Source organism: Gadus macrocephalus, chromosome 2, assembly GCF_031168955.1.
Source record: "Gadus macrocephalus chromosome 2, ASM3116895v1".
Lineage (NCBI taxonomy): Eukaryota > Metazoa > Chordata > Actinopteri > Gadiformes > Gadidae > Gadus > Gadus macrocephalus.
This window is the reverse complement of record NC_082383.1, coordinates 7,936,805-7,961,330: the sequence shown is the minus strand read 5'-3', so window position 1 is coordinate 7,961,330 and position 24,526 is coordinate 7,936,805. Positions and strand designations below refer to the sequence as shown.

Genomic DNA, 24,526 nt, shown 5'->3' with positions numbered 1-24,526 from the left:
GGAAAGACTCTTTCTCTGCCTCTCTACCTCTCTATGCCTCTTCCTCGCTCTCTGGGTCTCTCTCTATCGCTCCCCCCTCTAAATGCCTTTTTCCTCACTCTGCCTCTCTGGCTCACTCTCTGGCTCAATGTGTGCCATTCCGACATTGCTTTTCCTAGAAAGGCGACCCTCCCTCCCGCCCTCCCACCCCCCCCCCCCCCCCCCTTCCTCTTTCACTGCTGGAATAGTGTTGAGAAGAAGTTTGCCTCACCCCATGTCCCACCCCCCCCTCTTTCCCTCGCTGAGATTTATCACACACAAACACGCACACATACACACGCACACATGGACAGCAACACACATACGCGATCACTCATTCACCGCCCACCCCCCCCCCCCACCCTCTTCCACCACCGATCCCTGACACACTCATCAGAGACGCGGGGGCTCAGCTCATGAGAGCCCCAGCCCAGGCTTGCATTACCTGGAACTGTTGATGCAGCAGCCGGCCATGTGAACTTGGAACTGCAACCAGATGTGGAGCTCATGCAGCTCAGTCACTTTGGCTGCGCTCGCCGTATAGACTCTGTCCTCCACCACCATCGCCACCCCCTCCACCAGCACCAGCACCACCTCTCTGGGGACTATTAGGGAGAGGGGTGCGTGCAACGTGCATGGATGTTTTGCGTGTTTGAGTCACGTGACTCCTGTGCACATGCGGAGAGAAGACGGAGAGACCGTGCCTGGGCTGTGTGTGTGTGTGTGTGTGTGTGTGTGTGTGCGCGAAAGAAGTGAATATACTGTAGGCACAGCGTTATCTTCACCAAAGACTCTGACATGTCGCTCAGTTGGGCTTCTCTACTTAGCTGCAGCTTTCAACCTGAAAGACCACAAACAAACTAACTGTTGGCTGTTTGGAGAATTTTGTTTTAGTTGTTTTTTTCATCATGTGTCTAATGGCAAAGCGTTCGATTGACTTCTGCTCCTCATTAAATGATTCTGCTTTCGTAAGCAGGGGGTTGTTTGAAGCTGTTGAGATACCACGTTAAAAAGCCCGCCAAGGAATGTGGACAAAAATTTGGGGGGGTGGGGGGGGGAGAGAGAGAAGCTTGACGATGTGTACTTATCCCTATCCACCGTTGTTTTTTATTTTAATTCTGGCCATTGAATTCTGTTCTTGTGTTATTTATGTTTAGACATTAACTTTGTATATTTCTTTCTCATTTCTTTTTTTTTCCTGTCTTTTTAAAATGTGGATCTAGATGTTTTTTCAATACTGGCTTATGTTGCTACTGGTACCGGAACTATAGGTACTTTTTTCTTTCTTCCAAAGCAGGTGATGAATGTGTGGAACCAGGTTAGACGCACTCACAGATCCCTTCCCTTGTCAGTATGGACACGGCGGCTCTGCTCCTCGTTTCTCCGTCTGGGTCTTTCAGTTGGACTCCTGGAGCACACGTTCTGCCATGTCACGGGTTTGATCATGGACCAAAGATGGATGTCGGGACACTTTTTTTTATAGAAAATGACCCCCCCCCCCCCCATAACTGCTCCTCCTACTTTATTTCATGTCATGCCCCTTTACTTTATACTCCAATATATTTTTGACAAAAATGTAGGGAGATCCACCTGTATTTGTACAACTTTTGTAAGACTAATCTGAGATCTGAAATTGATTGGTATTTTTTTTTGGGGGGGGGGGGGGGGGGGGGGGCAGGGAAATTGTATTTTAGCAGTATTATCTGATCTACGGCCCTAACAATCGAACCAGCCACCCTCCCTCCAGCAGACGTGTTCACTCACAGTGGCTGACTGTCATTGCAAAGCCAGCTAGCGCTAGTTTCTCCTGCCATCCTGCAGGCCTTTAGCTTTCTACTGCAGCTGCAGGCAGCTCTGAGCTACACACAAACACAAACACACGTGACTAAGGACAAGAAAAATCAGAGGTTGCTGCTTTATCTTCAAGCTTGTTTGTATGCATGGTACTTTTTTTTTGTATTTTACGTTATGTAACGTGTGTATTGTTAATTGCACTATTGTTTTAGCTAACTTGGAAGTGCAATAAAAACTATAAATACTGTATGTAATTAATAAATGAGCACCATTTTACCATATCCTTGCAAGTCTTTTCCTTCCTTAACAAAAGATCATGTGCTTTCCAGGTGGGTACACTCTGGAACCATCATGCCCCAGCATTGTTTCTATCTGGCACTTCAGAGGGCTACGGTTTGGGGTGAGCTAGTATGGCTCCAAACACCACCCACTTGAAAGGCTCCTCTGGTTCAAAACAAAGGCTGGGTGAGCAGGCGTTGCCGAGTGCCACGGTGTTCTCCTGTGGTAATGAGCCTAAACAGACCTGAAGAAAGAAACGACTTGGCCAATGATAACACAAGGCCACTCTAGGTTGAGATTTCACAACTGGGATTGAAGAAAACTGCTGGCTGATCCGAGCATGTAACCCTCTTTAACAGATACAACCCAAACTATTTAGTAAAAAAAACAACTTTTATTAAGTATATTTCACACAGGTTCAACAGGCAAAGCAACATGGTATGTACATTTTGATGACCTTAGAGCTGACTGGTTACTCTTTTAGGTCATATTTAGATACAGGCACGATGAAAAACAAAAAGGTCAGACTTTTGTACAATCTCTGTTTTGAGTGTCATTGCAATTTAACCAATTCATCAGCATTGCAGTTACATTGAATGGAAACACCATTGAGCATGTTAAGCCCCGAACCTCTGAATATTTTTCAAAAGGCTTTTGTGAGTGTGGACCCTCCCAGGAAATGTGATCAACCATCGTGTCATAAATTCTGTGGATGGCATAACGAAATCTGATGATCAGTGACACAAAGCACTATCTAATTCCACAACAAGGGGGCAAATTACTGTCTAGGTTTTGAAAGGGTGGCAAATTTGCAGTTTCACAACCACAGGGATCGAATACTGACACAGATACGTTCAGAAGTAAACAAGGATCAATGCAGAGGAATCGATCACCTGACTACACCAATGGCAGGGTTGCTTTTGGGGGAGTATATCGGGCTTAGTTTTGACCATTCGATCTACTGATAAGCATTTCAATGTCCAGATACACGCCATGCAATAGAAAACCTATAGAGATGAGATGGCTGGTGTTTGTGCAATTGGGAAACGTGGGTGCCGTTGTATCTGGAAGGCGAGACCGACACGGTTTTGAAAACCCTAGTCTTGGTAAATACAGGATCCTGGGGGGAGAAAGAAACTGGTGTTGGGGTTAGCTAGATGAGAGCTTGAGCACAGGCGCTCTCATTGCTCCTGTGTTCCCCAGGATATGTAGTCTGGTTTGGTGGCTGCACTGTATTCATCGATCAGCTGCTGGACAACCTCGCGAGAGTTGTCCAATTCATCAAAGTTATCCTTGAAAATGTCTTCTTTACGGAACTGCTCCAGGAAGGCCTCCCGTTTCCGCAACTTGTCGTACTGCCGGCACGTCCGCTCAAACAGCTGCAAGGCAAACGGGCGGATCGTTAAAAAGGCTGCTTTGATTGGATTCAGACTCACTTCATAAGGTCGCTTCGGATAAAAGTGTCTGCTCAAACAATTAAACGTCATGTTTATTACGGCTAAACTCAAGTGGATAAACCTAAAATAAAGTAAGTCAGCCTCAACATTGGAGTATTTACTATAGAGTCAACACTTAAATGACCTTACTAGAAAGATAATGAAGAAAATACTACGTTAATCCCCTAGAAGAAAAGACAAATCACAAAAGAGATCCCCCTTTTGTGGGAGGCGACTTACAGAGGAGATGCTGGTGTGATTGGCCATCATGAGGCCGCTGACACGGTGGGCCGAGGGCAAGTAGGGAGATTTCCTGGACAGGGCCACCTGGATGCTGGCCGGGCCCCAGGGGATGAAGTTGGCCAGCTTGCGCTCGCGGATCCTCTGCAGACTCTTGTGCACCTGAAGACACCATAAAAACAAACCCCGTCCGTGAGTTTCCCTCCTGTTCACAGACAGTAGTGGAAGGAACCCCCCCCCCCCCCCCCCCACCCCCGCCGCGCATGACGGAGCAGAAGGAACACGCACCTGGGTGGGGTCCACCTCTCCCTGGATGATGTTGAGGATGGCGATGTAGCAGTGGTTGGTCTGCCGGTCCCTCCCCGTGGACACCATGACGTTCTTGGGCTGCAGTAGCCTCCGCATGACGTCCAGCACCGTGGTCTTCCTCACGCTGGCCACCTGGGTCAGAGGGAGGAAGGGGAAGACGGTCACACAACCGACCGGACTGGAATGCCCTGCTCCCAATCGGCTCAAGTTGTTCACTATCGTTGCTATTTGGCATTTTGAGGATATTTTAAATCAGACACAAAGTGTCTTGCCGTGAATACAGATACATGAAAATGAGCAGGGACAGAGTTACAGATCAAGGATGCCTACGGGTGGGCTGCGGTCTTGGGAGGAAAACCCCTGTATCCTTTGGATGGGTGTCCACCTCCCTAGCCAATACGCGACACCACTGATACTTGGCATCCAACCAATTTAGATATCACTGGGAACCAATAACCTAATCACTGCTGTGGCTACTTTGAGTGAAGCCCCCAAACCAGTACTAACCGATTGGTCAGTAGTGAGGGGTGTGTAGCCCGTCATCAGGAAGTGGAGTCGCGGCGTGGGGATGAGTGAGGCGATCAGGCCAATCAGGTCGTTGTTCATGTAACCTGGGTAACGCAGGGTGGTGGTGCTGGCGGACATGATGGTGGAGACCTGTGAGTGACAACGTTACATTAGGAACGGCTTGATTGAGTGTGACGACTTTAGCTGGAAGCTGCATTGGAAGAGAACAAAAGACCACCAGTTCTTCACTGCAGCCATCAGAAAACGGTCTCAACTACATAATGTCTAAAGGATAAAATCCTATCCACCTCAGGCCCAAGCATAGATTTGTTCTTGCATAATCAATTTGGTCTGGGGAGAAAAAAGGAAAGAAAAAAAAAAAGGCAGAAAATCTCATTTGGAGCTAAAACGAACTGGCTGTAGAAAAAATGTGGTGCACGTGAATTTGTAAGGGAATTTGAAACTATGCATGTCTGCATCGCAACACACACACACACACACACACACACACACACACACACACACACACACACACACACACACACACACACACACACACACACACACACACACACACACACACACACACACACACACACACACACACACAATTCCGTCTGACAAGGGACCGGCCAAACTAGTTTCGAGGAAGAAAGAAAAGACACCTCCAGTCATTCTTGTCACGTGCAAGGCGGTTTGGCTGAACTCAAGACTTCAGGTGCGTCTGTGTCTGTAGGCGTGCCTGGGGCCAACACTCACCAGCTGGTTGATCTGGGAGAAGGAGGGGTTCTGGATGTGTAGCCTGTCGGTGGCGATGCGGTTGAGAGCCGTGTTATCCAGCACCACCTAAGTGACAAACACAGCAAACATTCCGCGAGAATTCAAGGAGACGGAAGGCCATTGAGCAGCGTAAAACAGGGGGAAACGGCCATGTGGCGTCGAAGAACCAGTGCAAAAATAAAAGGAGGGAGAGGAGGGTATTTTAAAGCAATGAAGGCACTGAAGAGAAGCTCTTCAGTGGCTACACTGTGGGCCTGTTGTTTGGGGCCAGAAACAAACACAAGAGGCACACTGTACGGCGGGCCCACAGGGGCACCGATTCTTTGGGGCAAATTCTATTAGCTTCCTGGCTAATTGAATCAACATGAGGGCCCTGTGAGGGGGCCCTGGAGGAAGTAGGTATTAGAGAGGAAACATTATTAGAGAGTCTGAGCGTTGTTTTGTAACACAATCAGCACAAAAATTTAACAAAATTGAGATTTAATCAAAAGTATGCAATGCCACAACACTAGGGCTTTCCTTGTTATATTGGACGAGCCATACAGACCCCCTTTTGGAGGAAATTAAAGAGCAAATGTTTAACACATTTTACTGAAAATTATGATAAATTTTTTTGCTGCATCTATTTTACCAGACCCAAATTTGACACATTGCTCCATATAAATCATTAAATATGAATATTGATAGATTTTCACTTTTTTTTGTCAAAGTGCAAAAAGGAAAAAGGTTTCAGCGTAATTGTGGAACCGTTTAAATATTAATAGCGTTGCATCGATGACAAGCATAGCCACTGATGGAAAAGTTATCAAGCACTACCAGACTACTGTTTAATGGCTAGTTATTTTTCCTTGAACCAGGAAGGTAGCCTGTTACTTATCTCTTTGATTGACCTTTTGAACTTTGAAATTCCAAATAACATATCCAGTATATCGATACACAACTCAACTAATCTCCAGGCAGTAAAGCAACTCTGAGGTTAATACCACTGTGAACTTCCCCTTTCTCGCTGTATCTTCAATCGAATTACAACGGGAGCAGCATCATCCTTTTCCGTGTAACATCACGGCATGATTCTACCAGGAAACTTCGTTGAACCCTTTCCCAAGAAGAGAGGGGGAAACACACACACACACAAAGTAAGTGCGTTGCTTGCATACCACGCAGTCTGCGTTCTGCGTGAGCCTCTTCAGGGTAAGCAGGGAGTTGTAGGGCTGGACCACAACATCACTCATCTCATCCTGGTTGGGGAACACAGAGTACGTCTGCACCAGTTTCTTGGGGTACCTGAGGATGGGTCACAGGGGAACCGTTCAAGTGAATATGAATAGATCAAATCATTCGAATGAACACTTTATTTAAAGAAGAGTAGAGCAGTTTGGTGACTGCAATTCACAGGAAACTACACAACAAGGGAAATGAAGGGCTTAAAAAATATATAGCTTTTAATAACAGTAGTAACAACTGTATTTAACAACTTTGTGTACGTTTTACCCATTGTTTAATGCATTCTAGTGTCGTTTTTTTAAATTATTTTTAGACATCAAGTCAAACACTATGGTGTGTGCATATCTGCCGACCTGTCGTTGAGCTTCTCCAGTAGATAGGATCCTAGGCCCGAACCGGTTCCTCCAGCAATCGAGTGGCACAGGACAAACCCCTGAAAGCACAAACGGCTCCTTTATCCTCTTCTGTTTGAGGGTTAAAAACGTACAGGCGGCTATATGCGTCGTGTGTGGGTGTCAAATTGCCCCCCCTTCCTAGGCGGTTGAATAAATGGGCGTGAGGGCCCCACCTCACAAACAGCCTCCCTCTCCCACCCGGGAGGGCCCAGTAATACCTGCCTTCTGCAGGCGACCGGCTATTATCACCAGCCCTCCCACACACCACACCCTGCCAGCACACACACTTCTCACACACTCCCTCTCTCACACACAACCTGCCTGCCTACCTACCTTTCTCTCTCACACACACACACACACACACACACACACACACACACACACACACACAAACACACACACACACACGAACGTGCGGCTCGCTCAAAGGGGAAGCTGGAGTGTTGTTTTATGGGTGGCTGCTGGCTGGCAGAAGTAGAAGAGAACTTCAAACCCAGTCTAAGAATAGTGCTACCAAGGGTGACTGCTGGGGCTTCAGTGGGTTGAAGAAGGCAAACGTGGACAGGAAGGGGGTTCTGCGTAGGTGCACTATAAAGGTGGTTCAGTCTATCCACAAGAACACATGCATTCTGCTTAAGGTTTGCAGGAGGATAGGACCTAATAGAAAGTAGTGAAGAGAATGGTGGACTCATTTTCACATTTCACAGACAATCCACAAGGAGAATCTGCGTGACTCCTTGGATGATGGTGAAGGGATGTTTGAAGTGAGAAGATGCTTTCTAACCAAGATATTTATTCCAGGATGAGGTTTAGGCAACTAAATGACAGAGTAACCGTGGTAGCCAAATTAAGGTAATCAGTTATTTTGACAGATTCCTACTACTGAACTCTAGCTAGCTGTTTTTTTAGTTATTGATAAACCCACATATAACTTATTAATGATGCTGCTATGCTACGATAATACAATTTATGCCATTCCACATACCCAGGTTGTTATACCTTTGCTAGGCGAAAGAGATCATAAGAGTCATTGGACCTCACCTCCAAACTGTCACTACCATCTGCCTCTCGGTCAATAATATCAAAGATGTCTTCGTGGATTTTTTCACCCTAAGAAACAAAAAAAGACAAATTAACACACAAAATAACAAAAGACATTTTCTTTCGATTTCGGAATGATGGGTTCAGGGACGCCCGCTAGGCATCTTGTAATTTTCTGGGTGTTACCTGGGAATATCCACTAGCCCAGTTGTTCCCTGCTCCCCCTCCATGCTCGGACAGGTAGATGTTCTCTGGGTTGTACAGGTTGGCGTAGGGAGAGTTCAGAATGGAATGGATCACTCTGGGCTCCAAATCCAACAGGACAGCACGTGGTATGTAGTGTTCGTCGTCGGCCTATGGGGTAACAAGGACCGGTCAATGCGTTAAGTGAAATGGATGGACGCGACAGTTGCTCCATCTAGTGGCACAGGCTTGAGCTGCACTTATGGAGAAGGCAGGCGAGTCATGCGCTGACTACTATTTAATAGCATCCATTATAGCAAATACTTTCTTTAATTGAATGCAAGATAAGCAACCGCTCCAGGTCAATGACAAGCCTTTTGGTAACGCATCTTTTTTCCTCAAAGACCATTTTAGATGCACAGTACAATATCAGGATGCTTGGCCTACCTGATAGAAGAAGACATCCTTTCGGTCGGTGCCCTCAGTGGCAAACTCCTCCACAATCCCTTCTGGACTGATACCATGTTCGGCACAAAGCTGCTTCCAGAACTCGAAACCAACTATATAATGCAAAAGAGGATATTATTGTACCATAACATCAACTCGAGTCATTCAGTTAATCCAAACTATGTTAGTTTAACGTTAACGACGAAGAAAAAAAGCAATATGAAAAAGGATCCCAGTGAAATATCAATAATAAAATACCACACTTGGGTCACACCATATCCACGGTCTCTAGTGTGGACCAACATCTAGCCTCACATGTAATTCAAAACTACCAAGCCAGCAACTAGCTAAGCCAGGCCAGGTTTGGGTTGACAACCAAGCATAGGGAACCGATATGCTATAATTTATAACCGATTACACTACCAAATAGCTGCCGTAGCCATTAAAGATGATCATTGTAACGTTAGTCAAGTTAGAGCCTCTGCGCAACTAAGCAGGCTAACAATACAGTGGCTAACAACAATAACGCCCTAAAGCTTGTTTCACTTAAAACATACTTTGATTTCCACATTGTCCTAGCTGCAGAGTGATGATTTCCCGCGGCATGTTATCCTCTGTTGATTCTCCAGCCGGCTGGCTAGCTAAAAGAACAGAAGAAAAGGCAGTTTTCAACACCAGTAGCAGCGACCAAAAGCCCCGTTTCGTCTTCCCGCTTGGTAAGGACCAGTACTGCGCATGAACGGCAGGGGCGCGTTCCAGTTAGCCTCGCAAACGAAACATTGCAAAAGGAACGGGTTAACCAACAGCGTGGCTGGGTCAAAACGCGGCGTACAATGCGTCACGGAACACTCCCACTGACGAGGCGAATGCATAGGCCATGGAGAATCTGATTGGTTAAAACAGCTCTGACACGTGTTTGCATCAACCAGTCCATGATGCTGGGCAAAAAAAGAAAAACAGGTTACGCCATTTAACAATATTGAACTCAGAGGTAGTTGCGCTATATTTTGTACAAAATGTCAGATAGTACGTGGCGTGTACTCTTGTAATATAGTGATGATATTTCTACGTATGACTTAACCAACGGGCCTATAGTTATGCATACAGTGAATTCAATGCGTTGGCTGGTCTCATGAGCTCGCAAACGTCTCCACATCTTTGCTAACTTTAGCCGATCTTTTCAGCTAGGTTAGCTCAGCTGTTCCGAGTTGCTGTGCGGCCGCCGAGCGGGTACCTGCTGTGTACACTACAAGATTGTTTCAGGATCATTGGACTAATATACTTGACAAAGATGGCTAACATTGGGGCAGTGGTAGACGCAACCAACGACGATGTTGTCGACAAACAGGGTTCAGGGGTTAACCTGCGTTCTCGACCGCACTCCATCGAGAAGGATAGCCAGGTGCGGGCTGTCAAAGTCTCTCTCCAGAGGGCATTGGGAACGTATGAGCCTGTTTTGACCTATCTACAGTCGGTCTTAATCTGGGAAAGACCTTTCCAGTGTGTGCTTGTATACACGGTGGTCAACGTGGTGTTCTGGTAAGTTGCATCAACATCACATGAACTTTAACGTCGTTTGATGTTAATGATGTTTTTTTGATTGAGATTCTTATTGCAATTGAAACTCAAAACGTCTTGTGTTTCAATTCCAAGCGGAAAAACCTGCCACAGAGTCGTTACCGAAACCGTTGACACATCTCAACCATGACAAGGCAGAGTGTTCAGTTGGCATTTCTATTTATAGATGAAAAAGAGACTGATGTACGTATTTGTAAACATCAAATGTGCAACCTAACTAATGTATATTAATCAGTCCTGTCGCAGGGCTACATTTGGCAATTTTGCTGCTGACATGGGTGTCATCTCATGATTGTTGTCTAGTGTGAATCATTATTCAATTAGGTTCCACATGATGTAGGCAACAAACATCCAAAAGATGTGCCCTTGTAACAATAAGGATATCAATACTAGTTTTATTTATTTATCTAGCACTTTTTAAAATGGTGTCACTGTTTACAAAGTTACAGCCAGAAAATTCTGATTATCAGACGGTGAAATAGGTTCATCAAGGAGAGCCAACAATTGGAATTGTATTATTCTGTTACACAAATCAGTGGCCACTGCCCTCATTAGACAGATATTTCAGTAGTTAGAGTTAAAGACATTCAGAGTAACCCAGACTAATATGGAGTGACAGATAATGGAGAGGAAAGAGAATTGTATGTTCAAATCCTAGCTGGAATCCAAGGGTTTGTGACCGTGGTAACATAATGAAACTGCCTTCATTGTGTATGCTTGGATTGTATTATGCTACCCCAAAATTGCTACCACACAGCCCCTAATATGCACTCCCTTGCCAAGGGCTAATTGGTCTGCTTATGCCAATAACTTATTTAACAAGGTAGCCTAATCTTATTAACACAACAATTGAAAGGAAAGGACTAATGCCAGGTTGTTTGTTGCACTGGATAACCTGTGAAGCCATGTGATCTTAAGTAGAGCAACTCTTAGTTAGTGCAATTGTTCTAATATTGCATTCCAACATGAATGATACTAGGATACAGCTTCATAAAGATATGTATCTATAATGGAGTAAAGCAAAAGCATATGTACTAGATTTGTACACAATCTGCCGAATTGCTTACAGGTCAATGACCTACTCGAGATGAATCAGGATTCCATCATGTGACTATGTGGCTCATTTTAAACCGGAGGCTATACACATGAATCCTCGTGAAATTCCATTCTCTAGATAAACTTATTTTTGACTTCTTGAACCAATGGAAACATGTCTGTTCTCCATCAGGTCATTGGCGTGTTAAACATGTTTCAATCTACCCCCTCTAAATCTAAATCCACTTATTCTGCATGTGATATCCCCTTCATATATATCCTGCCACAGGCTAACAGATAGCAGGTTAGCATGCTGATATCCCTTTTGCACAATGAAATGAAATGTAGTTCCCACATTTTATTTCAAACTAAGCTTGTTGTACTTGTAAGATACACTCTAACAAACATTTCATGTAGTCTCTGACAACTGGCCCCAGAGGTACTTGGAGTACTCCACATTAACGTTAGGTTTGCTCTTCAACCCTCAGGTTCTTTGCCCTGACCTCCTTGCGTCTGCTTTTCCTGCTGGCTTCTGGCACGGCAGTGTTTGTCTGCCTGGATACCTGGAAGAACAAAATATGGCCGTTGATCAAAGGTGCAAAAATTGCTTCCCTTTGTGTTCTCCAGCTTTTGTGCTTTAAATATAACATGGGAGAAACTTGGATTTGCTATTTGTGACTTGTTATCTTTCGTTCACTAATTGCTGCAATACATGTTAACTAAGGTGTCAGTCAGAGGTGTTTAACTTGCCACCAATTCAATAATTACTCTCACTAGTTCAAGTGAATATGAATAGATCAAATCATTCGAATGAACATATTCAGGTTGCAAGCTTAACTCAAATAAAACATGCCATCTCAAAAAGCATTTTATCTCAAGAAAAAGAAACCTAGCTGGAGGGATTTTAGGCATGTCATTTTTCTAGCTTTAATGTATTTGTGGTTCTTGTCTCTTCCGCAGTGAGAAAAATGGATGAGATGGAAAATGAAAGGTATGTCGCTATTCATGCATTGGTATTTTCAATATTACTTGAAAATGTCCTTTGTGGTGCTTTTTCATGTGAATGTGGACAGTAAACAGTTATCTTCTTCATTTATCAGTATGTGCAACATTCAATGAACCTGTATATTTGTATGTCGGATGCAATTCCAAGGCGCCATCTGAGCCTAAATGAAAATGAAAAGTGGGTCATGTTGGCATTACTGGCCGTCTCTTAAAGCTGGGGCCTGGTGCAGCCTGGGCTTCTGAGTGTGCCTGAACTGTGCCACCACATCGCAGAGGCCTGGGTCAGTGGAGCAGCCTGCACAGCCAGCATGGCCCAGTACAAACTTCTCAATCCTGGCAAGGTATAACCCTGTCTGATGCTTCACTCTCCATCACGTTGTCTCTGTAACCAACCTTTCGACATAACAAATGATACACTAGGAAGCTGACAAATGCATTTTTCTTTTGTGCTTCGATTCATCAGTTTTGCCTGCTGACCTGCACAGTGCTGGGCCTAGTGGCAATGGTGGGTCGCTACATTCCTGGACTGGTTCTGGCCTACTCTGCTGGTGAGTGCAGTAGTTAAGAGAGAGACAGAGTGCTCGCAGAGACATGGAAACTCTGGTGGCGGCTGCCCATGTTTAAAAATGTATGGGGGTTGAAACCAGAGCCTTGGGGGGCACCTTCTTCCAAGCTGGGGGGGGCTGCTTCTCTGAGAGGTGATTAAAGTTGGGATAAATTATACACATGGGCAAGGATGGGAGCTTGCTTGCTGATGGCTGAAGGAGCGCTAATCTTGTGACCGCCGGTGTTGACCATAGACGGTACGCGGACCAAACCCTGCCATGGCCCTCTGCTGCAGTGTTGTTTTTGGCAGGCATTTTAGATTTAGTTTTAGTCTTAGTCTTTTTGACGAAATGCTTCTTAGTTTTAGTCCCATTTTAGTCATTTCTATCTTTGAAAGTTTTAGTCTAGTTTTAGTCTGACGAAAACTCAAAAGGTTTTAGTCTAGTTTTAGTCCGACGAAAACTCGTCGGACTGTCGCACTCGTGTGCCGTGTGCGTGCAGGCGCAGCTGCGCGCGAGCGAGGCTTTTAGTGTGTGATGGGGGCGTGACTGTTAGGACAAGCAGCTGGCTCCATTTCTCCATTTCTTTTCCGCATATTATAGTTGGCGGGAAAAAAGCATGTTTTGAAACTTTTGTTCGTCCACTCACTAACAATTTAGTCTCGTCTAGTTCTCGTCTGACGAAAATGTCTACATTTTTCGTCACATTTTAGTCTTTATATGGCTTTGGTGACGTTCGTCTTAGTCTCATTTTCGTCATGGAAAAAAGGGGTCTGACGACGTCATTTTCGTTTTCGTCTTGCCTGACGAAAACAACACTGCTCTGCTGTGACACCTCTTACGATCCCAGGCAGCTGGTGCAGCTTAACTTTTTCACGTCCCAGGCTTTCTATCAGGATATGGTACCAAGATGTGTTGGGTTGGATCCGTACAATTGATCGATCAGTCAAGCCAATATTTACATGGTGCTTAACATGCAACAAAGCATTATAGTGTTTAACAAAGTTTACAACACAAGGTCAATAAATGCAATGATTTGGGACACCAAGCCGTTGGTATCAATTGGCTAATGTCAATAAAAAAAAATAACACATCTACAGTGGAGGATACCTTTTTCCACTAAATGGATGCAATGTGTTTCTATGTGGTCTCGTCCCTCTAGTGATGGGTGTTCTCCTCGCTCCCCTGGCCGCCTATCACAGGCTTCTGCAGCATGTGAGCGTGAGGCTAGAGCCAGTCCTGCAGCGGCTGGACTTCAGCGTCCGTGGATACATGATGTCTAAGCCTATTGATAATCAGTGTAAGTACTAGTCCTCAACCCATAAAAAACCCATCTGGTCAGAATCACAATTAAATGTTTAGTACCTATATGTTGTACTTGAGGTGCAACATGGTTTTTATAGGTTCTCGACTTTTGTCGTGCTTTGACAGTATTGTGTGTGTGTGTGTGTGTGTGTGTGTGTGTGTGTGTGTGTGTGTGTGTGTGTGTGTGTGTGTGTGTGTGTGTGTGTGTGTGTGTGTGTGTGTGTGTGTGTGTGTGTGTGTGTGTGTGTGTCAGTCCTGAGAAGGTCTATCCGCGGTGCGGCCTCAGGAGATGCCAGTGACAGCGAGGAAGAGCTGGCTGCTTTCTGTCCATCGGTATGTTGTCTGAGAATATGCATTTTCAAAAAGTATTAACAATTGCTGGATCGACGAAACACACTCTTTCTAAACACATCAATAGGACACTGTACTAATGATGACGTCAATGTCTATTTATATTGACCAAAAGCATTGGGTCTTGCAAGTTTAATAAGGATTCCAAGTCTTTCTAAACTGATCTAAATCTGTATCCCCTATGTACATTTAACCAGAGATTCTTAATGTAATATCCATTATTATTATCTCTTATTAACCCAAGAGAAAATATCCTCAAATGCAAAGCTAAAATGTAAATGCAATCAGTGTACTGTAGAACTGAGTTGACCTGTTTTTTCTGTTTGTTTCTATGATTCCGTCTGTAGTTTGATGATGCTGTTGTGGCCAGGGAGCTTGCGCTGACGGACTCTGAACACTCTGACGCTGAGGTGTCCTACACAGACAATGGAACGTTCAATCTATCTCGGGGCCAGACTCCACTCACAGAGGGCTCTGAAGGCAAGCACTTAATCACAGCACAAGTGTCTGATCAATGTGTTGTCATTGTGTTTGAGGAGCGACTCCTCCTGTCGTCTCTTGACGCCTTCCCCTCGTTTGTCTCTGTCCCGGCTCAGATTTCGACCGCCACAGCGACGCAGAGGAATCGTTTGCTCAGGACCTCCAGGACTTCCCCACCTTCAACCCGGACGCCACCCTGCTGGACGACGACGACGACACGAGCATCGGCCTGCCCAGCTTGGGCCTCTCCGAGCTGGCCAGCCACCGGGCCTCCCTGCCGGACATTGACTCGGACCAGGAGGACCTGGAGCTCTGTGCCGCCAACTTCAGGGACGAACTCGCCGGAGCGTTCGCCAGCAACATGATCCAGGCGGCGCTGGCTGGAGCCCTGCAGCCCCGGTCCCACGCTGGCCAGCGAGCCCGGGAAGGGCCGCCCCGGGCCAGGGCCCAGCGGAGCTACCGCAAGCAGTCGAGCTCGGAGCTGGACACGGACTGGGACGGGGAAGACTTTGAGATGCTGGATCAGTCCGAACTGAACCAGATGGATCCGGTGTCCGGAACCGGAAGTAGGCGGGGAGATCCCGGCCAGGTTTCCAACTACTTGTCCAATCTGCTGGGAAAACCACAGTAGTGTGTGTGTTTGTGTGTGTGTGGGGGGGGGGGGGGGGGTTTCTCTGTGTGCGAAAGAGGTGACTTTATTTTCCAGCAGCCATGCTCCTGAGTGGCTTCATTTGATCACTGTGAAGTACAATTTTTTTTTATCTGTTTTACAACCTCTTTCTCATATTCTGGTATTTAAGTGTTTACTTCACTCCTCCTGTGAGTACATTTTTGTTGTAGGCTGAGCAATACTTTAATCCAACAAAGAAGTAAAGGAAATCTTAACCTCATTACGTCAAAAACCAGCATTATTGAGACTATGTCCACTATGGTCATTTCAACATGCAAATGATGAGGCTGAAGAGAAAAGTTGACCGTCAGGAGATCTAAATTCACAGGGCTACATAACATGGGACCAAACATGACATTCCTTTTGGTTTGTGCTGACAAGCACCTTTTGAGTGACAGCTTGATATTGATCTACTTGCTGATATTAAATAGTTTGATATTTTCTATATTAGTTTTTGGTCAATCATGCTATGTAAGCATGGCAACAGAAGTCCTTGAGAGGACAAAGCAATTGTATAGTTACAACAACCGATCAATTATATAAAAAAGAACAGCAACCAAGTTTAGCTTATAACTTGACGTTGGATCTAAGTAGCATCTGTGTTTCGTATAAGCTACTCTTGAGATCCCCCTTTAACTTCTACTCTTAATATTTCTCATAATAGGAATCTCAATAGTTTTAGATATACATTTTATTTTGCTGGTAGTCAGGACAATAATTTGGCTGCACATGTTAAGATACTAAAGATAATGCTATGTAGTAATGCTTAATACGTTTATTTTATGCATCTTTCCTTCAAGGTGAAAAGCACTGCTTAGATTTTCTGTGATCTCAAGATGGAGGTTTTATTTTTTATTTTTTAACAAATGTTTTTACAGTTTGAACCACATGATTGATCAATGTAAAGTTACATTGATGAGTGTTTTGGTTTAACTGCAATACAAACAAAATCTCCTTGGATCTGTATTAAATCCAGAAAATGCTGTTATTTTTCTGACATAGAAGAATTATGTTTACATTCAACCCTGTATTAAGTCTGATAGCCTTTTGATATAAGTGTGAGTATGTAAAGAGTGAATTCTGCTCCTGAAAGAGCACACGTGCGCAGTAAATATTTTCATGCTGGACTGTCTGACCTTATGACAGGCAAACTAGTTATATTGTGTATTCTTTATGTCATCAGAGTAACAATGGGAATGGTACCTCTTCATTCAAACTGAAACGAGCCACAGCTGTTGTCCTATTGAATATATCCACCAATCGGAATACTTGCAATAATGTTCTTCTATGTGCTTATTTCATGAAGGAACCCAATTGCTCAATTATGTTCTTATTTTCAAAAGAATATTGATGGGAAATTCAGTACAATAGAAACTAATTCTGAACACCCATTCACACACAGAATAGGCCATTGGGGAACAAAATATATGGCAGTTATGATTAGAGTGGAAAGTTGCACATTATTGCTCAATGAAATTTTAATGAGCGATGATCAATGTTTAAAACATTTTTGTAACTGGGTTTGATTTTGATGTGCAACTCTTCGAAAAATAAATAAAATTTGCAACTCTGTTTTGTTTGTATAATTATTTAAATATAAAATAGGATATCACAATATCTTTATCACGTTCTGTTCTCGGCGGAAGTTCATACGATATACCGGTACGCGTCATTTGACGCGTGTTGACGTATTGTTTTGACGCATATTTCGCGGGGATTTACAACGTTTTGAGTTTAGTTTTGGTGATATAGTGATGACAAAATGAGCAAAAAAGACAACAGTAAGTCAACATGTAATAAGATAGATTACATTCTTCCTGTGTCATTGATATGCATATTCTTGTAAAACGATTGACCATTTGAGATTTAAGTTATCGCTCTATTGTGTCTATGATTAGCCAGCTACCTGCTATCGTTAGTTCCATGAATCAAGAATATATGTTAACGTAAATTTGTCAAATTCAATAAAGTACTTTCTTTGTTACAGGCGTGGGAATCATTTTTGCATATTTGAATGAAAAGAACCGTCCTTATAGTGCAACAGATGTTTTCACCAATTTACAAAAACAGCATGGACTGGGGAAAACGGTAAGATTAATAATACGAATCTATAACAATGACAGCAGTTGCATTCACAACGCTAATGTTTCGGCGATGTCTGATTTCCTGTTCCTAGGCAGTAGTCAAAGCCATGGAGCAATTGGCGGTGGAAGGGAAGATTAAAGAAAAAGTATATGGCAAGCAAAAAATATATTTCGCCGACCAGGTTAGTACCCCAAATTCAACAAGTTAAACATATAGCTTACATAACGTATCCATTATCGGAGTTTCGTGGCTACGTGCTTATTTTCTTCCCTGTACTTAAACTACGCCCGCAGAGCCAATTTACACAAGTGAATGATGCAGACCTGAAGGCCATGGATAACCAGATCTCAGGGCTCAGCACTCAAGTGCAGTCCATCAATCAGAGCTGCAGGCAGCTGGATGCAGGTGATGCCACGTACATTTGGTTTACATGCTGCATTTCACAGCAACAAAACGTGTACATTTCCTTTTCATTTAATTTCATGCTTTCTAAATTGTTCTCGGAGAACATGGTTTGAGCAAACATTGATTACTATTTGTTTAGACTGCTCCAAGTAACCAAGAGGATTAATTTATCTTGCATGGTTTAGATTGTTATTGGGGTAATTGTAAAACATAAACTATCTACAGAACTGAAAGTACTCCAAGGCTCATTGACAACAGAGGAACTGACATCAGAGATAAAGAAGCTGAAAGAGGACTGTTCTGGTTACCGGGTGCGTCTGCAGAAGATCCAATCAGCAACTAATCATATCCCACCAGAAGAGAAGGAGAAGGTGGGGAGATAGCATTACTCACCCCTCAAACCCGAACTTGGTAGAAAACAGAAAAATAACATCTTATAATTCACTAAATGAATTACTTCTAACTTCCAGGTTTACAAACAACGTGATGTATATGTGAAAGAGTGGAAAAAGAGAAAAAGACTGGTAATGTATATACTTATACCTAAAAGCCTTAATTAAAGGTGTATGGCTCAATTGTCCCTGAGCAAGCATACCATGGCTAGTCGGCATCAGTTTATAAATGTGTGCAAGTTAACGAAGGACTACATAATGAATATATGCTTTATCACAATTAAAAAAAATATTTCACATAAACTCCAATACACAATCATTTATTGTCCTTTATTAAAAAGCTTTTAAACTTTCTTTGTATAGGCATCAGACATGATGGATGCCATTCTGGAAGGATATCCCAAGAGCAAGAAGCAGTTTCTAGTGAGTCTAAAATTGTTCAGTAGATTCATGTATCAGAATATAGAGTATAAATCTGGGAGTATATTAAACAAGAAATTCCCCATTTTATAGGAGGAAGTTGGCGTTGAGACGGATGAAGATTCCAAAGTGGTTTTACCGACTACTTGAGACGGAAATCCTTTTCATTTATTTATCCGATATAGATTACCAGGATCTGGACACAAAATTATATCCAAATGTACAAGAAGGAGATTCATTTTATTTAAACGTCAACAATTTCCTTTCAATGAGTTGGTAAATAAAAATAAACATAAAATACAAAGTTTGTAAACATGTACATGCACACTTGAAATAACCTCTAGATAGGGATTACAATTATTTTCAAGACACAGAGTAAAAAGGCAACTAATTAAAGTAAAACATTAAAATTCTTACAGATTACAAAGTTTCAGTGTGAAAGAAGCAACCAACTGAGGTATGTACTCACTACTTAGGTAGTGTCCTTTAAAAAAAATAAGATCCCAGTGCAGTAAATCTGATACAAAGTTTTAAAATAAACAGCAAAATGTGTGTCAGCTATGGGTCTAGTCCAGATTCAGCCCCATGTGATGTATTTTACTGATCCTAGAGAGTTGGTTGGCAATCCGAAAATGGCTATGCGATACTACGGCAATAATGGATTGGGTTTAATTCAATAAGAGGCAGACACGACTTTGGAAATTGTATCCACTGCCATACATTACTCATGCTCAAACCCCAGTGTTGCCTTTTGATCTCTGGATTTAAAATACAATCACTTGCGATCCACATCAGTGGTGGTGAAAGCATTTATACAAAGGCAGTGAGCACTTTCAGTAAAGATGGCTTTTATGTTTCCCACACAATAAATTAAGTAAAATTGACTGAGGTACAATTGAACAAACTGACCACTTCCAAATTATTTGTATTTCTATTTGAGAAAATGAACTAGAAATGTAGAAAAAAACATGTATCAAAACATCTGGCAACAGTTCACCAAGTTGGCAGGTAAAGTCGAGATTCTAATCAAAATAAAAAACTTACACCAAACAGTGAAAATACAGCTGTATAGATTTCAAGTTGACAATTTTTAAATACATTTTCAGTAATTTGCTTTCTTATACAATTATAGGGTATAACAGACCTTCAAACTGGTCTTGGCTTAAAACTATACTTCAGCCTGGCTGAAGTATAATTTGAAAACATAGACACGAATCATGATGTATTTATAGGCAAAAGTGATCAAGTAAACAGAATTATTCTCAGCACAATGGATCACCCAGCACAGCGTTAACATTCATCTGCAGACATTGCTGCTGCATGGTCATCAGAAAATCTATTTCTCTGAGACATGTAATAATGTTGAATTAAATTAGGCACAATCACATGGACATGAGATTAGAGGGGAGATTTTGCTTTCAACAAAAACTTGAAGCTTCAGTTTCCCTCTAAACCTATTTGATATGTTATCCTGAACTGAGGAAAGTGTAATAGAATGGCCAAGTCCCGCCCCTTCCGGTAGAGCCCATGGGACCTATGAGATCGAAAAATATGAATGGGTTTCAATGGAGAGAAAGTAATTATTTTCTGGTCCACGTTTTTATCTGCCCTGGATTACACATATGTTGTTTGTGGATTTAGATGATCATTTTTCATGTCAAGAGTTTGACTGTTTATTATGCAATTGTTCTTCAGTTAAAGGCTGTAGAGAAAACACAATGAGAAAGACTACTCATCTCGTATGTGACATCACAAAGGTCACACTCCCTGCGACTTGCGTGGACAAGACCGACAATCTCCCCATCGGCATAACTGAAGCCCTCCACATGCCCCGATTTATAATGGTTTTTAGCCCTTTCGATGCTTTTATTCTCCCCTTGGTAAAAAGCGGTGAAGTGGAGCAGAGAGATCGCCATGTCTGTACCGGGGTTCCAAGTGTGGGTGGTGACGTATATCATTCCCGTCGAGATCAGCGAAGAGCTGTAGTTCACAAAGCGGCCTCACACTAAACCTAACATTATCAACCTCTTTGTGAATTTTTTTCGTTTTTTCTTTGCATGAAAAATTATCATTTATATCGACAAACAACATATGTGTAATCCAGGGCATATAAAGACTGGGACCAGAAAATAATTACTTTCTCGCCATTGAAACCATTCATACTTTTCGATCTCATAGGTCCCATGGGCTCTACCGGAAGGGGCGTGACTTCGCCACTCTATACTAAGGTGTGGCTCGATGACGGCCGGCTCCCTTAGAGATACGGCCGAATATATATTTTGAAGTTCAGTCCAGAGGTTGTAAAAAGGATCAGTACAGCGGACTGTTGAGCTGTCGGAGAACGCCAACCACAAAATCTCTCAACGTCTGGAGGAAAGAAGTAGAGCAGACGTGGGTTAAATCAGAAGAACAAGCTCACCAGCTCCAAACAAGCTTGGTTTTCTTGCTGCCTGACTGTGGTACTTGCCTGTGGCTTGCAGTGCTCCTCAATCCAACCGAAGACACAGGCCGACAGCTCTTGGAAGCTGTTCACTGAGACGGAGCTGCTGAATGTCTGGAACAGCGAGTCCATGATGCTCTGGAAGATCCTGAACTTCACTTGGTCGGACACCTGCTCCTCCCCCTGCTGGGGGTTGTTCTGGTGGGCCTCCACTATCTGCTCGTAGTTCCTGCAACAAATCAAGGGGCCCGCAGTTCAAAACCTCATCTACGTATTTGGCATGTTCCTTTAACATCGAAGCATCAAGAGATCAGAGACCTGGCCACGGCTGCAGAATCAGACCATGTCCACATTATGCCGGAAATCTGGAAACACTATTTTCCCTTCCATCCCAGCGTTTTCCTGAAAGATGCTGGCCATCCACACTGAATCGGAGTGTTTGAGGTAAGTTTGGTAATCCTAGGCGAATGCCCAGACCAACTTTAGCCAGTTGCTTATTGATTACGCATTGACACCAATGCCTAACCAATGTCCAAATCAATGTTTATTTAGTTTTTCTGCATAGGCTCTTCCATGTTAACATTAAAAACACACACACACACACACACACACACACACACACACACACACACACACACACACACACACACACACACACACACACACACACACACACACACACACACGGTTCAATGTGCGAAGAGTAGTTTAGCCAAAAACGGTTTCTGTGAGGCCGCGCCATCTTACGTTTTCATTATCTTCAGCGCCATCACTTCCTTCCTCAGTGTGGACACTTCTTCTTCTTGCTTCTTCTTTTCTTTATGAAGAAACTGGATGTAGTCGATGGCTAGAAACCCAACCGCAAAAAAAAAATGCATGGATCTGAATACATGTTAACCCAGGACCTTTATTCTGTTTTGTCAAGTGTATAAAAAAAAAAAATATATATACACATCCAGTTATCTGTTATCCAGCTCACAATCTAACAGGCTTGTCATTCCAAGCACACGTAGTAGTAGTAGTAGTAATAGAGTCCATGTAAAGTTGTACAATGAAGAAAAAAATCCTACTTTTCTGTAGTATGGTAGCCTTGCTGATTTTCTGTGCCCCCACTGCAAATTCTGATTGCTGCTGGCAGGTTGGTACTATAGACTGCAGGTCATCATAGCCTTTCTGGAAGCAATAGATAGATCCATGCATGATGATGAGAGGATAAACAAATTGTCTTGATTGATCACCTTTGGGCAGAGGATACATGATCCATGTATACCAACCTTAATGGCATCCCTTCGTTTCTGTTCAGCCTGTGTGTGTGCTTGTCGTCGTCTGTCTTTATACGAATCCTTATACGATGCCTCATGTCTGTAGTCACTGTCTTCATCATCTACATAGCAAAACTCCAATCAATATATTGACCAATCAATCAATATTATTAAAGGTAAGTACATAAGAGTTAATGAGGAAAATGAGTTGTAAATACATTTTTATTTCCGTCACTAATCAAAAACACAATATCCCTACCTGTATTTGGTACTGAAGAGGCACTTGTGGAGCCGATGCTGTTTGCTCTGGAGACCAGACTACCCGTTAACGCGGTCTCGGTAAAGAAACCTGCATCAGAATCAGATGAATGTCAGGGTGATATCGTATTAAAACACACAATGCTTGACATAATATAACCTCAATGGAACTTGCAAGCACAACTCTATCCTACGCATAATAAATTGAAAAAGCCTACATTTACCATGGTCAAACCCGCTGTCACTGAATGCACCTTCGGTCTGTAGTGTCATCACGAGACAGTTGAAGATGTGGAATGAGAGAACATAAATAAAGAGGGTTGAGAGGCTAGTCAACAATAGACAGTCAAACTTAAACTCCCACGGAGTGATGTCCCAATTTGCTGAAGGTCATTAAAGGGAACACGTGGAAACATGCAACACACACACAGGGTACGTCATTTATTTAGCCTAGTAGAAGAAAAAAAAAGAACAGGCTACACAAATAAATGGAAAGTCCCATAGACCCGAGTTTTTCAAATGAGGTTGATAAACCAATATGATCTACAAGTTGATAAACCAATATGAAATACGTTTACAAAGATTGAAACCATTGAGCAAAGCTAACATGAGTCGTGATTGTTTAACGTCCTGTCAACAAAGTAGATCCCAGGGTTTCACTTCCAAAGACATGGTGGAGCAGTCAGGTCCAAGTAAAAAACAACAGGTTGACAGCTAGGAGGTCGCCTTATATTTGCAAGTCAAATATAGTTTCTTGTCGACAATGCGTTTTTCAAAAAGGGCACTGTTGTTATAAAAAAAATAACACATGCAATATATGTGTTGCACTACCTTAGTAAATGTGTGCTAACGTTAGCCGCGCGGCTAAGAGAGTGAGTAGCCCGTCTGCTCCTTGCTGTTAATGTAAGTTTTCAGCGTATAGCCACGCAAAGCAACCATCTTAAACACAAAGCATCGATGTGTTGAGTTTGTTTCTTACTTTCCAACTTTCTTCTGGTGAAGTGATCGGATCGGTCATCATGTGTTAATAACAATAATAACGGCAGCTGCAGGATACTACTCACAACAACTCGCTCTACAAAGAAACTCTGGCAGTGATAGCCTTGGAGACAGTGAGCGTAAGTGCTACCTCTACTGGACACAATGGGAGGAGGACTACCTTGGGGTTGTTTGAAATCACATGAGTGTTAAATGGCCTGGATGGGTGGACTGGGTGCTCAGAGAACGTTCTCAGTTAAAGAGATGTGTTTCGTTTATTTGTACAACACGGCTATTTGATTGAACTTCGAACAGTTACCAAACATTTATGTGCATTCCTATTTCAAACGCAAAGTGGGGCTGTCGGACAATCTTTTGCAGCACGTTATTCCACTTGACATGATATTACCTGACACATTTTTTACCTGACACTGTTTAAAATTCGAAATTACCTTATGACCTGACTACGGCTGTATGGATAATCTGAGCCCCTCCATGTCCAATCGAAATTCCCATGATAATTCCCATTGAATATAAATTATATTTAAGGTAATCTGGGACTAGTAGGCCTGCATTTCCATTTGTTTTCCCATCCTACCTCATTTGCTTCTAACATCTAACTCAATTCTACGTTATATGTGCTATATTTATGTTAACAACACCT

General features: G+C 43.0%; 4 protein-coding genes and 1 long non-coding RNA gene across 5 annotated transcripts in view; 3 read left to right on the top strand and 2 right to left on the bottom strand.

Annotated features, from left to right (window-relative positions):
* The window catches only part of LOC132448036 (uncharacterized), a 101,091-nt gene extending 98,998 nt beyond the window's left edge, over positions 1 to 2,093 (top strand). The window contains exon 2 of the long non-coding RNA XR_009523281.1: positions 772 to 2,093. This is a non-coding gene — a long non-coding RNA (uncharacterized LOC132448036). The remainder of the gene's footprint in view (positions 1 to 771) is intronic.
* Positions 2,094 to 2,472: 379 nt separating this feature from the next.
* tubg1 (tubulin, gamma 1) lies at positions 2,473 to 9,522 on the bottom strand. The gene is made up of 11 exons (XM_060038933.1): positions 9,211 to 9,522; positions 8,654 to 8,766; positions 8,210 to 8,377; positions 8,024 to 8,092; positions 6,941 to 7,020; positions 6,521 to 6,647; positions 5,343 to 5,429; positions 4,584 to 4,733; positions 4,056 to 4,208; positions 3,768 to 3,929; positions 2,473 to 3,470 (listed from the first exon to the last, which is right to left on the bottom strand). Exons 1-11 carry the CDS (start codon positions 9,257 to 9,259, stop codon positions 3,273 to 3,275), a joined length of 1,356 nt encoding a protein of 451 aa, XP_059894916.1. The 5' UTR covers positions 9,260 to 9,522; the 3' UTR covers positions 2,473 to 3,272.
* Positions 9,523 to 9,582: 60 nt separating this feature from the next.
* Positions 9,583 to 15,614, top strand: retreg3 (reticulophagy regulator family member 3). Its single transcript, XM_060038918.1, has 9 exons — positions 9,583 to 10,192; positions 11,755 to 11,861; positions 12,227 to 12,257; positions 12,486 to 12,612; positions 12,735 to 12,819; positions 13,979 to 14,116; positions 14,375 to 14,454; positions 14,820 to 14,952; positions 15,069 to 15,614. Exons 1-9 carry the CDS (start codon positions 9,945 to 9,947, stop codon positions 15,581 to 15,583), a joined length of 1,464 nt encoding a protein of 487 aa, XP_059894901.1. The 5' UTR covers positions 9,583 to 9,944; the 3' UTR covers positions 15,584 to 15,614.
* Positions 15,615 to 15,641: 27 nt separating this feature from the next.
* psmc3ip (PSMC3 interacting protein) lies at positions 15,642 to 19,228 on the top strand. Its single transcript, XM_060039041.1, has 8 exons — positions 15,642 to 17,403; positions 17,610 to 17,710; positions 17,799 to 17,888; positions 18,001 to 18,112; positions 18,338 to 18,483; positions 18,583 to 18,636; positions 18,868 to 18,927; positions 19,018 to 19,228. The coding sequence occupies exons 1-8, from the start codon at positions 17,385 to 17,387 to the stop codon at positions 19,072 to 19,074; spliced, it is 639 nt and encodes a 212-aa protein (XP_059895024.1). The 5' UTR covers positions 15,642 to 17,384; the 3' UTR covers positions 19,075 to 19,228.
* Positions 19,152 to 24,488, bottom strand: mlx (MAX dimerization protein MLX). Its single transcript, XM_060038986.1, has 8 exons — positions 23,864 to 24,488; positions 23,109 to 23,145; positions 22,886 to 22,975; positions 22,639 to 22,748; positions 22,435 to 22,537; positions 22,112 to 22,211; positions 21,392 to 21,593; positions 19,152 to 21,291 (listed from the first exon to the last, which is right to left on the bottom strand). The coding sequence occupies exons 1-8, from the start codon at positions 23,903 to 23,905 to the stop codon at positions 21,235 to 21,237; spliced, it is 741 nt and encodes a 246-aa protein (XP_059894969.1). The 5' UTR covers positions 23,906 to 24,488; the 3' UTR covers positions 19,152 to 21,234.
* Positions 24,489 to 24,526: the final 38 nt, after the last annotated feature.